Source organism: Salvelinus namaycush, chromosome 16 (genome assembly GCF_016432855.1).
Source record: "Salvelinus namaycush isolate Seneca chromosome 16, SaNama_1.0, whole genome shotgun sequence".
Classification (NCBI taxonomy): domain Eukaryota; kingdom Metazoa; phylum Chordata; class Actinopteri; order Salmoniformes; family Salmonidae; genus Salvelinus; species Salvelinus namaycush.
The window spans coordinates 33,581,392-33,596,184 of record NC_052322.1 but is presented as its reverse complement, the minus strand read 5'-3'; the positions used below and the strand labels follow the sequence as shown (position 1 = coordinate 33,596,184).

At 42.9% G+C, this 14,793-nt stretch overlaps 1 protein-coding gene across 2 annotated transcripts in view; it reads right to left on the bottom strand.

Annotated features, from left to right (window-relative positions):
- The window catches only part of LOC120061331 (IQ motif and SEC7 domain-containing protein 1-like), a 40,229-nt gene that overhangs the window by 12,281 nt on the left and 13,155 nt on the right, over positions 1-14,793 (bottom strand). For both annotated transcript variants that reach the window (XM_039011079.1, XM_039011078.1), the window contains exons 7-9: positions 14,037-14,179; positions 11,631-11,660; positions 150-275 (exon numbers count right to left, since the gene is read on the bottom strand). In XM_039011079.1, coding sequence (XP_038867007.1) covers positions 150-275; positions 11,631-11,660; positions 14,037-14,179 — 299 coding nt within the window. The remainder of the gene's footprint in view (positions 1-149; positions 276-11,630; positions 11,661-14,036; positions 14,180-14,793) is intronic.

Here is a 14,793-nt window from a genome sequence, read left to right as displayed (position 1 = left end):
AAGTTATACTGTGGGGGCAAGAAAGAGAGAGAATTTAAAAAAGTTTAGACAGAGGTTTAAACTAAAAAGACTGGATCATTGTTGTTGCTGTGAGGCTAGAATTATCATATTTAGGACAGGATAGGATAGGAGAAAGGAAGGAGACGTACCACCAGAAGATCATTAAACAGGAAGATCTCCCGCTGGTGCAGGCCCAGCTTCTGGAGCTTGTTGGGGTCCGGCACTTCAAACAGCCGGCAGTAGCAGACCAGCCTGCGATGGGGCAGGGACAGGACCTAGAAGCCAAAACAACAACATTACTCCCTAACACTCAGAGGTCAGGCACTGAGCTCATGCCACAAATAAATATGACCCCAAAATAGAACAGTTTTTACTCCTTAAAAACAGTTATATTTTGGGGTCATATTAGAAATGCACACACTCAGATATATGCACGCACACACGCACACACCCTCAGCTATGCCAACAGGGAAATAAAAACGGAAACTATGAGCCTCCATTTTAGGATGATTTAGTGTGAGGAGTGCAAAGGAAGTGGCTTTTAATGATGTCTGAATAGTGTGCTATAAACCCCCTGGTGCTGCTGTTTCTCCTTGTTACATTATTCATCCTAATGTATTCATTGTCGTTTGGAGAGGTGCTTTCACCACCCTAGTTTGTTTGGGAGTCAGGGGGACACAGAGTAATTAGACTAGGTTCCCTTAGACCAAAACACATCTGTCATTTATTCCCTCAAACAATGTGCTCATAAAAGTTTAATACCAGCAAATTAAAACGGTCTGATTCATCCAATGAAAATTAATGAAAAGCAGGAGCTGGTAGATCATTTTCCTGTAGAATAATATGATTATGTAAACAGTGTCATGTAGAATAATATGATTATGTAAACAGTGTCATGTAGAATAATATGATTATGTAAACAGTGTCATGTAGAATAATATGATTATGTAAACAGTGTAATGTAGAATAATATGATTATGTAAACAGTGTCATGTAGAATAATATGATTATGTAAACAGTGTAATGTAGAATAATATGATTATGTAAACAGTGTAATGTAGAATAATATGATTATGTAAACAGTGTCATGTAGAATAATATGATTATGTAAACAGTGTAATGTAGAATAATATGATTATGTAAACAGTGTCATGTAGAATAATATGATTATGTAAACAGTGTCATGTAGAATAATAGGATTATGTAAACAGTGTAAAGGCAGTGTCATGTAGAATAATATGATTATGTAAACAGTGTCATGTAGAATAATGTGATTACGTAAACAGTGTAATGTAGAATAATATGATTATGTAAACAGTGTAATGTAGAACAATATGATTATGTAAACAGTGTAATGTAGAATAATGTGATTATGTAAACAGTGTCATGTAGAATAATATGATTATGTAAACAGTGTAATGTAGAATAATGTGATTATGTAAACAGTGTAATGTAGAATAATATGATTATGTAAACAGTGTAATGTAGAATAATATGATTATGTAAACAGTGTAATGGCAGTGTAATGTAGAATAATATGATTATGTAAACAGTGTAATGTAGAATAATATGATTATGTAAACAGTGTCATGTAGAATAATGTGATTACGTAAACAGTGTAATGTAGAATAATATGATTATGTAAACAGTGTCATGTAGAATAATATGATTATGTAAACAGTGTAATGTAGAATAATATGATTATGTAAACAGTGTCATGTAGAATAATATGATTATGTAAACAGTGTCATGTAGAATAATAGGATTATGTAAACAGTGTAATGGCAGTGTCATGTAGAATAATATGATTATGTAAACAGTGTCATGTAGAATAATGTGATTACGTAAACAGTGTAATGTAGAATAATATGATTATGTAAACAGTGTAATGTAGAACAATATGATTATGTAAACAGTGTAATGTAGAATAATGTGATTATGTAAACAGTGTAATGTAGAATAATATGATTATGTAAACAGTGTAATGTAGAATAATATGATTATGTAAACAGTGTAATGGCAGTGTAATGTAGAATAATATGATTATGTAAACAGTGTAATGTAGAATAATATGATTATGTAAACAGTGTAATGTAGAATAATATGATTATGTAAACAGTGTAATGGCAGTGTAATGTAGAATAATATGATTATGTAAACAGTGTAATGTAGAATGTAGACCTCCCGGGTGGCGCAGTGGTCTAGGGCACTGCATCGCAGTGCTAGCTGCGCCACCAGAGTCTCTGGGTTCACGCCCAGGCTCTGTCGCAGCCGGCCGCAACCGGGAGGTCCGTGGGGCAACGCACAATTGGCATAGCGTCGCCCGGGTTAGGGAGGGTTTGGCCGGTAGGGATATCCTTGTCTCAGTATGTAAATGTAATAAAATGTATGCACTCTACTGTAAGTCGCTCTGGATAAGAGCGTCTGCTAAATGACTAAAATGTAAATGTAAATGTAGAATAATATGATTACGTAAACAGTGTAATGTAGAATAATATGATTATGTAAACAGTGTAATGTAGAATAATATGATTATGTAAACAGTGTAATGTAGAATAATATGGTTATGTAAACAGTGTCCTGTAGAACAATAGGATTATGTAAACAGTGTAATGGCAGTGTCATGTAGAATAATATGATTATGTAAACAGTGTCATGTAGAATAATGTGATTACGTAAACAGTGTAATGTAGAATAATATGATTATGTAAACAGTGTAATGTAGAATAATATGATTATGTAAACAGTGTAATGTAGAATAATATGATTATGTAAACAGTGTAATGTAGAATAATATGATTATGTAAACAGTGTAATGTAGAATAATATGATTATGTAAACAGTGTAATGGCAGTGTAATGTAGAATAATATGATTATGTAAACAGTGTAATGTAGAATAATATGATTATGTAAACAGTGTAATGTAGAATAATATGATTATGTAAACAGTGTAATGTAGAATAATATGATTATGTAAACAGTGTAATGGCAGTGTAATGTAGAATAATATGATTATGTAAACAGTGTAATGTAAAATAATATGATTATGTAAACAGTAATGTAGAATAATATGATTATGTAAACAGTGTAATGTAGAATAATATGATTATGTAAACAGTGTAATGTAAAATAATATGATTATGTAAACAGTAATGTAGAATAATATGATTATGTAAACAGTGTAATGGCTGTAGAACAGAAGCCTGCAAGCATATAGGTTACAGAAGTTACATCGTTTATTATTCTCCTAAATATATTCAGAACAATCTTTCAGCACTTCTCACCCCTAAAACATTCATGACTAATAATACCCACTCTAACAAATGCCCTCTGTCTGTGTGAGGCTTCTGTGTGTGTGTGTGTGTGTGTGTGTGTGTGTGTGTGTGTGTGTGTGTGTGTGTGTGTGTGTGTGTGTGTGTGTGTGTGTGTGTGTGTGTGTGTGTGTGTGTGTGTGTGTGTGTGTGTGTGTGTGTGTGCGTGTGCGTGGCATCTGTCTGGTCTGTTCCTGGCAGTTATATATGCCTGGCTCAGCATACAGTCAGTAAACACTGCAGCTCACTAGCACCTAGGAATTTATATGTGTTGACTCTGTCTACAGGAGCATCAAAAGAGATCCTGCTCATCTCAGTAATAGGTGTGGGCTTTCAGGGGAAAGTAGACCCTTAATCCAACTAAAGTAGTCTGAAACAACAAGTATCCACAGGACTTGGATGATTTTAGGCATCCTGATACAGTAAGACCGGGTGATGGTAGTTTAGACCTAACACTAAATACAAGTACAGTCAGGGCCATCATTATTGGCACCCTAGTCTGCCACTGCGAGGACGATCAGCTGTCCGCCCTGTCTCCCTGTAGTGCTGTCATAGGCATCTCACAGTACGGACATTGCAATTCATTTCCCTGGCCATATCTGCAGTCCTCATGCCTCCTTGCAGCATGCATAAGGCACATTCACGCAGATGAGCAGGGACCCTGGGCATCTTTCTTTTGGTGTTTTTCAGAGTCAGTAGAAAGGCCTCTTTAGTGTCCTAAGTTTTCATAACTGTGACCTTAATTGCCTACCGTCTGTAAGCTGTTAGTGTCTTAACGACCGTTCCACAGGTGCATGTTCATCAATTGTTTATGGGACACAGGATGGGACACAGTATTTAAACCCTTTACAATGAAGATCTGTGAAGTTATTTGGATTTTTACGAATTATCTTTGAAAGACAGGGTCCTGAAAAATGGACGTTTATTTTTTTGCTGAGTATATATGGTTGTTACTAGGGCTGTGGCGGTCACAAAATTTCTTCAGCCGGTGATTGTCAAACAAATAAATGTCGGTCTCACAGTAATTGCCCATTAATTAACATAAACACATTTAGCATCTCCTGGCTTCCACACATAGCCTACAAGCCCCTGATGCAGACCTTTGGAACATCTACATTTTTAAAAAGTCATAAAAATCAATTTAATTTAGCCTACACCTTCACAATAAATCCATTATTTAAGACAGGTCTAAAGAAGCATGATATGAATAAAATGTAGTCTATTTCAGAAGAACAGAATAACATACTCTGAGTTGTCCTTATGTTAGGTCCTGATCTGGCTATGCCAAATGGCTGTGGGCTACACTAGTTCGTTTATCAGACAAGATTTACTTAGAATTTTGTGGCTTTATTTTATATTATTTTATAGTCTGAAGAATACAATTGAACATAGCTGAATAAAATAGAAAGGATATTTTCTCCAAACGATTTGAGGGAGTGCTATTCTGTGTTGAGCGGTTAACAAAGAAATAGGTACTCCTACTGTATATGCGTAATTTAGAGTTATTATTGTAACTTTAGTAGTTCTACAAACGTTGGGCTATACGTTGTAAGGCTACATGATGCTTGAAAAGGTATGATCTCTGCTTTGTTTTTTTGCGCAGGCTGTACACACTTCATCAGTCTCGCATTCACAATTTGACAAGCACTTAATGCCTCGAAATTCACGGCGGCATCCTTTTTGTGTGGCCGTAATGCACCCTAAAAAAATCCATGTCTTTTGCGGCCAGTGGCCATTGTGCCCTTGGCCCAGAGTGCTGCGTTGTGCCCTTCTCCCTGAGTGCTACGCGGTCCGAAGCACCTCTCACTCACATGGCTCTCCATCATGTGATCGGGTCTTTCTCACAGGCTACAAGTGAAGACAGACACATCGGGAACGCAACTGCGCGTGTCCTTACCAAATTCCGAGGTGCATATTGAAGACATTGGAAGAACTGTCCACATTCACTTTTCGTCAGCCAACAAGATGACTAATGAACAGCAAAAACACTAGCCTACGTCAATCTACTATCCCCCATAGTACAAAAGTTGACCTATTCTATTCTGGGCAAGAAATGAATATTCCAAACATAGTCTGGGACAGTGGGGGATATGCTAGATCCCAAACTAATACACTAGCATCACATCTTTAGTGTGGTTGATAAACTATTAGGATATTTCTTCACATTATAAGTGCAGCAATGCGAACACGGCAGTAGGCTATAAGCGCAAATGTTCCATTAGTGGGAAAACACCATTATCAAAACTGACCGCAAATCTTGTCTTTACCTATACTAAATAATATATGTATGACATTTGTTTTGATTTATCATGCACCTGTCTCGAAACAGGGGCAGCGGAAAAAATACATGTCATCTACATACACAGGTTGGAGTCATTAAAACTAGTTTTTCAACCACTCCACAAATTTCTTGTTAACAAACTATAGTTTTGGCAAGTCGGTTAGGACATCTACTTTGTGCATGACACAAGTAATCTTTACAACAATTGTTTACAGACAGATTATTTCACTTATAATTCACTGTATCACAATTCCAGTGGGTCAGAAGTTTACATACACTAAATTGACTGTGCCTTTAAACAGCTTGGAATATTCCAGAAAATGATGTCATGGCTTTAGAAGCTTCTGATAGGCTAATTGACATAATTTGAGTCAATTGGAGGTGTACCTGTGGATGTATTTCAAGGCCTACCTTCCAACTCAGTGCCTCTTTGCTTGACATCATGTGAAAATGAAAAGAAATCAGCCAAGACCTCAGAAAAAAATTGTAGACCTCCACAAGTCTGGTTCATCCTTGGGAGCAATTTTCAAATGCTTGAAGGTACCACGTTCATCTGTACAAACAATAGTACGCAAGTATAAACACTATGAGACCACGCAGCCGTCATACCGCTCAGAAAGGAGACGCGTTCTGTCTCTTAGAGATGAACGTACTTTGGTGCGAAAAATGCAAATCAATCCCAGAACAACAGCAAAGGACCTTGTGAAGATGCTGGAGGAAACAGGTACAAAAGTATCTATATCCACAGTAAAATGAGTCCTATATCGACAGACTACGGTTTGCAACTGCACATGGGGACAAAAATTGTACCTTTTGGAGAAAAGTTCTATGTTCTGATGAAACAAAAATAGAACTGTTTGGCCATAATAACCATCATTATGTTTGGAAAAAAGGGGGAGGTTTGCAAGCCGGAGAACACCATCCCAACCGTGAAGCACGGGGGTGGCAGCATCATGTTGTGGGGGTGCTTTGCTGCACGAGGGACTGGTGCACTTCACAAAATAGATGGCATCATGAGGATGGAAAATGATGTGGATATATTGAAGCAACATCTCAAGACATAAGTCAGGAAGTTAAAGCTTGGTTGCAAATTGTCACGATCGCCGTAACGTGGAAGAGAAGAGGACCAAGGCGCAGAGTGAAATGAATACATCTTCTTTATTATCAGACGAAGACGAAAACGAAACGAACACTATACAAACTAATCAAAACAATAAACCAACGAACGTGAAGCTATACAAACTAAGTGCTAACATGCAACATAGACATAGACAATCACCCACAAACTACCTAATGACTATGGTTGCCTAAATATGGCTCCCAATCAGAGACAACAATAGACAGCTGTCTCTAATTGAGAACCAATCTAGGCAACCATAGACATACATACACCTAAACTAAACACTGCCCCATAAACATACAAAAAAAACCTAGACAATACAAAACACATACTTCCCCCATGTCACACCCTGACCTAACTAAAACAATAAAGAAAACTAAGATAACTAAGGCCAGGGCGTGACAGTACCCCCCCCCCCCCCCAAAGGTGCGGACTCCGGCCGCAAAACCTGACATGGAAGGGGAGGGTCCGGGTGGGCCTTCTTACGGCGGCGGCTCGGGTGCGGGACGTGGCCCCCACTCCACCATAGTCAATACCCGCTTTGGTGGCGCCTCTGGAGCGAGGACCCTTACAGCGAGTCCCAGACTGAAGACCATCCTAGAGGGCGCCATTGGACGGAGGGGCAGCTCCGGACTGAGGGGCAGCTCCGGACTGAGGGGCAGCTCCGGACTGAGGGGCAGCTCCGGACTGAGGGGCAGCTCCGGACTGAGGGGCAGCTCATGACTGGAAGGCAGCTCATGACTGGAAGGCAGCTCATGACTGGAAGGCAGCTCATGACTGGAAAGCAGCTCATGACTGGCTGACGGCTCTGGCAAGTCATGGCTGACTGACGGCTCTGGCGGATCATGGCTGACTGACGTCTCTGGCGGGTCATGGCTGACTGACGGCTCATGGCTGACTGACGACTCTGGCCGGTCATGGCTGACTGACGACTCTGGCAGGTCATGGCTGACTGACGACTCTGGCAGGTCATGGCTGACTGATGACTCTGGCAGGTCATGGCTGACTGACGACTCTGGCAGGTCATGGCTGACTGACGACTCTGGCAGGTCATGGCTGACTGACGACTCTGGCAGGTCATAGCTGACTGACGACTCTGGCCGGTCATGGCTGACGGGCGGCTCTGGCGGGCGGCTCTGGCGGCTCCTGACTGGCGGGCGGCTCTGGCGGCTCCTGACTGGCGGGCGGCTCTGGCGGCTCCTGACTGGCGGGCGGCTCCTGACTGGCGGGCGGCTCTGGCGGCTCCTGACTGGCGGGCGGCTCTGGCGGCTCCTGACTGGCGGGCGGCTCTGGCGGCTCCTGACTGACGGACGGCTCTGGCGGCTCCTGACTGACGGACGGCTCTAATTGCTCGGGACAGACGGGCGGCTCAGATGGCGCTGGGCAGGCAGGCAGCTCAGATGGCACTGGGCAGGCAGGCAGCTCAGATGGCGCTGGGCAGGCAGGCAGCTCAGATGGCGCTGGGCAGGCAGGCAGCTCAGATGGCGCTGGGCAGGCAGGCAGCTCAGATGGCGCTGGGCAGGCAGGCAGCTCAGATGGCGCTGGGCAGGCAGGCAGCTCAGATGGCGCTGGGCAGACAGGCAGCTCAAACTGCACTGGGCAGACGGGCAGCTCAGGCGGCGCTGGGCAGACGGGCAGCGCAGGCGGCGCTGGGCAGACGGGCAGTGCAGGCGGCGCTGGGCAGACGGCCGACTCTGACCTGCTGAGGCGCACAGTAGGGCTGGTGCGTGGTGCCGGAACTGGTGGTACCGGACTGGAGACACGCACCTCAGGGCGAGTGCGGGGAGAAGGAACAGTGCGTACAGGGCTCTGGAGACGTACAGGAGGCTTGGTGTGTGGTGTTGGCACTGGTGGTACTGGGCTGGGAACACTCACCACTGGGCGAGTGCGAGGGGCTGCCACAGGAGAGCTGGTGCGTGGGGCTGCCACAGGAGGCCTGGTGCGTGGTGCTGGCACAGTCTTCACCAGACTGCTAGCACGCACCTCAGGACGAGTATGGAGAGCTGACTCAGGTGACATCAAATCCAGCACACGCTCCTTCAAGCGGATGCGGTGCTTTATGCTCCACACCAGCAAATCCCTCATTTCTCTCTCCTCCAATTTCCCCATTAATTCATCCACAGTCTCAGCTTCACTCCCCTTACTCACCTCCAATTCCACCTCGACTGGCTCTGGTTCCATCTTCGGCTCCTCACAGTAAGCACGGGGAGCTGGCTCAAGTCTCCTACTTGACCCAGCTACACTCCCCGAGAGCCCCCCCCCCAAGAAATTTTTGGGGTTGCCAGCCGCTCTGCCGTGCTAGCTCCTCATACCGGCGCCTCTCTGCTTTCGCTGCCTCCAGCTCTGCCTTGGGGCGGCGATATTCCCCTGGTTGTGCCCAGGGTCCTCCGCCGTCTAATATTTCCTCCCAATTCCCATAGTCCTGCGATCGCTGCTGCTGCCTTGTATCACGCTGCTTGGTCCAGTTTTGGTGGGTGATTCTGTCACGATCGTCGTAACGTGGAAAAGAAGAGGACCAAGGCGCAGAGTGAAATGAATACATCTTCTTTATTATCAGACGAAGAAGAAAACGAAACGAACACTATACAAACTAATCAAAACAATAAACCGACGAACGTGAAGCTATACAAACTAAGTGCTAACATGCAACATAGACATAGACAATCACCCACAAACTACCTAATGACTATGGTTGCCTAAATATGGCTCCCAATCAGAGACAACGATAGACAGCTGTCTCTAATTGAGAACCAATCTAGGCAACCATAGACATACATACACCGAGACTAAACACTGCCCCATAAACATACAAAAAAAACCTAGACAATACAAAACACATACTTCCCCCATGTCACACCCTGACCTAACTAAAACAATAAAGAAAACAAAGATAACTAAGGCCAGGGTGTGACACAAATGGGTCTTCCAAATGGGCAATGACCCCAAGCATACCTCCAAAGTTGTGGCAAAATGGCTTAAGCTCTCTAGGCTAGGGAGCGGTATTTTCACGTCCGGATGAAAAGCATGCCCAAAGTAAACTGCCTGCTACTCAGGCCCAGAAGCTAGGATATGCATATTATTAGTAGATTTGGATAGAAAACACTCTGAAGTTTCTAAAACTTGATGTCTGTGAGTATAACAGAACTTATTTGGCAGGCGAAACCCCGAGGACAAACCATCCAGGATATTTTTTTTTTGAGGTGCCAGTGTTTTCAATTGGTTTTCTATGTGGATCTAGATTTCTAAGGCACTTGCTTGCAGTTCCTATCGCTTCCACTGGATGTCAACAGTCTTTAGAAATTGGTTGATGTTTTTCCTTTGTGTAATGAAGAAGTAGGGTCGAACGAGGTTCAGAACGAGGGTCGAGTCTAGTGTAATGTTGTGGTTGGGATGCGCGACCTGAAAGCTCGCTCCACTTTGTTTTTATCCGTTATTGAACGCAGTTTATCCCATCTTAAATTTTATCAATTATTTACGTTAAAAAATATCTAAAGTTGTATTAGGAAAGTTGTTTGAAATGTTTGGACAAAGATTACAGGTAGATTATTAGATATTTTGTAGTCATGTTGTGCGAGTTGGAACCGGTGTTTTTCTGGATCAAACGCGCCAAATAAATGGACATTTTGGAGATATAACGATGGAATTAATCGAACAAAAGGACCATTTGTGATGTTTATGGGACATATTGGAGTACCAACAGAAGAAGCTCTTCAAAGGTAAGGCATTAATTATATCGTTATTTCTGAGTTTTGTGTCGCGCCTGGCGGGATGAAATATGATTGTCTGTGTTTGTTTGATGGGGTGCTGTCCTCAGATAATCGCATGGTTTGCTTTCGCCGTAAAGCCTTTTTGAAATCTGACACCGTGGCTGGATTAACAAGAATGTTAAATATTTACAATTCTGTAGTTTGAATTTGGCGCCCTGCACTTTCACTGGATGCTGGTCAGGTGGGACGGTAGCGTCCCATCTAGCCTAGAGAGGTTAAGGACAACAAAGTCAAGGTATTGGGGTGGCCATCACAAAGCCCTGACCTCAATCCTATAGAAAATTTGTGGGCAGAACTGAAAAAGCATGTGCGAGCAAGGAGGCCTACAAACCTGACTCAGTTACACCAGCTCTGTCAGGAGGAATGGGTCAAAATTCACCCAACTTATTGTGGGAAGCTTGTGGAAGGCTACCCGAAACGTTTGACCCAAGTTAAACAATTTAAAGGCAATGCTACCAAATACTAATTTTGTGTATGTAAACTTAATAAAAGCTGAAATAAATCATTCTCTCTACTATTATTCTGACATTTCACATTCTTAAAATAAAGTGGTGATCCTAACTGACCTAAGACAGGGAATCTTTACTTGGATTAAATGTCAGAAATTGTGAAAAACTGAGTTTAAATGTATTTGGCTAAGGTGTATGTAAACTTCCGACTTCAACTGCATGCACTTAAATAGCGAATGGAGGATGCTTTTCCCGTGGTTCATTTTCATGCCAGCCCGGTAGGCGATACTCCTGTTGTAAAGACAAGCAATGTGCTTAATACTAGGAAAGTTGAGAAATAAATATAGTAGGCCTAGCCTATAGAAAGCTGATGGGTTCCTCCTCTTTTTAATAGAGGCCATAACTCTGTTTTCTCACGCAATTGCATAGCCTATAGAAATGTTGTACAACATGATCTCATTTCCATTGATGTCAGAGTGATTAGAGGGACAATAGAGTGCTGAGTACAAGGCAGTTGGCATGTTTGGTAGGCTACTAATGACCATCAGCAGTATCAGAGCTTGGAGAAGCCTAAGTACTGTGACTAAACGGTCATGTGGAATTTGACTGCCTTCATGACTCGTGACTGCCGGTAATACGGTCACCACTACAGCCCTAGTGATTACATGGTGGTTACATGAAAACTGTGAACATGTACTTACACATCCTAGACCGTGGTGGAGAGATCCAATCTGCATTGAAAGGACAGAGAGAAGATCAAAAAGAGAACCTCATTACTGTTTATGTGCTTACAGGACATCACCTAGATCATGTTACATATAAATGCAGCACATTAGTCACATTACATCTCATAGGTCATCTCATTGATGGGGTCATACAGACTCTTCCCTCTAAAGGTGTATGGTTACAGCCTGGTTCAGGATTAGTCTGGCTGTGTGTTTATGAGCCATCTACACTACGTACAAACCACCCTCATGAGAACCTCAAAGTAGAATCTCAGTATTGCAGTTGTCCTGTAGGTAATTTGACAGTCAGTAATGAGTTGAATGAGGTGGTTTAAACCAGTGTCTCCTAATCCTGGTCCTTGAGTACCCCCAACTGTACACAGTTTCTGTTGTAGCCCTTGACAACCACACCGCATTCAACTCATTGAGGACTTGATGATAAGTTGAATCAGGTGTGCTTGTCCAGGGTTAATATAAACATGTGTACTGTTGGGCGTACTCGAGGACCAGGGTCTGGAAACACTGGTTTAAACAACAGAGGTGAAAACTAATCCTCCAGGTCTACAGTACCAGTGGGACAGATACAGGTAACTGACAAAATAAAGGACAACAACAGAAACAGCCCCCAGAACAGCTTCAGTGCATAGATTCTACAAGTGTCTGGAAGTATATTGGAGGGATGTGACTCCATTCTTCAACGAGAAATTCCATAATTTGGTGTTTTGTTGACGGTGGTGGAAAACTCTGTCTCGTGCGCCACTCTAGAATCTTGCATAAGTGTTCCATTGGGTTGAGATCTGGTGACTGACACAGACACAGACACTATGACCCTAAGCATGATGGGATGTTAATTGCTTAGTTAACTCAGGAACCACACCTGTCTGGAACCTGCTTTCAATACAGTATGTATTTACTCAAGTGTTTCCTTTATTTTGGCAGTTACCTGTAGATTGTTATAGGACGGAAGTCTAATGTGGATTTTAATGTCCAGGTTCTCCACTGTACTGTGGGTTCTCTGAGGGTTTCGATACTGCTGTTTAGTGATGATGAGGGATCATTTTTCATTGCATTACATTATAGCGTGTGGTGAAAGAGTGATCGCCTTCTGCTCCACTACTGGGAGATATAAGGAGTCCATCATCATGCTAAAATCAGTCCGTCTGGAGCTTCCTGGGGTATACGGGTTTAATAACTTTAAATTCATGCGGTCACTGAGAATCTCAGGCCTTGTTCCCCTCTATCTTTCCATGACTGAAATGTAATTCATGGCTACAGGTACAGACTAGGCTTCTTCACTATATGCAGTACTTCACTATATTAAGTGTTAAGGCATTAATGAGACACATTGGTAACACAGAAGAACAACAATCAACAAACTCTCTCTCTCTCCAAGTAAGGGAAGGTTATGGGAGTTCATTCTTCATTAGACTGCAGAGGCCGGGCTTCCCACTTGTGCCATCAAACCCCTGCAACTTATCCAGAATGCCACAGCAACCTTCCCAAGTTCTCCCATGTCATGTCACCTGCTCATCCGCACACTCCACTGGCTTCCAGTCGAAGCTCACATCCACTACAAGACCCTGTTGCTTACTTACAGAGCAACAAGGGGAACTGCCCCTCCCTACCTTCAGGCTATGCTCAAACCCTACATCCCAATACGAGCACTCCGTTCCACCACCTCTGGTCTCATGGCCGTCCCACCCTTACGAGAGGTCAGTTCCCGCTCAGACCAGTCAAAGCTCTTCTCTGTCCTGGCACACCAATGGTGGAACCAGTTTCCCTCTGATGCTGGGACAGCAGAGTCCCTTTATTGAGGAAACATTTACTTACTGGGACTGTGAACTGTGGTTGTCTCACCCAGCTTTCTTAAGATGAATGCACTAACTGTAAGTCGCTCTGGATAAGACCCTCTGCTAAATGACAAAAATGTAAAATGAGGTGGCTGACACCTCAAGGGCCGTGGGTGTATTAAAGTCACCAGTGTGAAGGTCTCAGAGTCAGACATGACTCATTACTCTACAGTACTACAGACACAGGACCCTGCAGCTGCCAGTGGACTACCAATACAGTACTGCAGAAGCCCTCCTCTTTCTGTGAGGGTTTGCACACCAACAGTAGGAGAAGAGGTGATAGCTTTAAATATGAAAATGTGTGAAGACACAACACTATCTCTCTCTCTCTCTCTCCATGGATAAATGCATGTCTTTGGCCTGTATTTGACAAACCGAACACAATAGTTAATCGTAGTGCTATGGAGTGGCACATTTCATTAAGATGACAAGTCTTTCCAGTGTAAAACCCAAGGGCATTTCCGTCATCTGCCTTGGATCGAGTGCTCTGCAAGAAGTGCTGTAGAAGAAGGGTTCTAGTTAAGTTCCTCACCGGTTTTTTGTTTCCCACTATGAGTTTCTCCACCTTCTGGACTTGAGACACATGGTCCTCGTTGGTCTTCAGCTCCCTCTTCCTGATCCTCTCATAGATTCCTACCAGAGTCTCCCTGGGGATGTCCTCCCCATCGTCCACCCCTGGGGAGGAGAGCAGACAATGGTTACACACACTCTCACTCAGAGACAAAGTCACACACACGTATGCACGCACAGGCGCACCACGCATGGACCCAGGCGCACACACACGCAAATTCATGCACACACTTTGTTCTTGTCATTGAGAGGGGAAAGTAGAGTGAGATTATGAATCCCTCTTAACCAATTACTTATTGTTGTTTTCCCATTACTGACACTCATCACGATAGATTATGAATTATCCCATCATGCTTTATTTCTCAAATAAAATCTCAAATGGCAAGATAAGACAAATAGTTTAATGTGCTTCTATCACACTGCTCAACCAATAATAAGAAATGCTAATGTATTATGCTAATGTGATTGTGTGAAGGAGCAAGTAATCAGTTGTAACACATAAACAATTCATATTTATCGCTCTGTTATAACACCAACACCTTAAACAGCCCCAACTCAGTCACAGCCTGCCTTGTCAACTTCCAGAAGGCTGACAGACAGCGAAATGTCATTTTAACACACGTGACATGTGGCAAATTCTTCAGATAGTCGACATGCTGCTGTCACCCTACCGGTGAAAAATATATTATTTTCATCTGTGTGTCATGAAATAGTTGCAT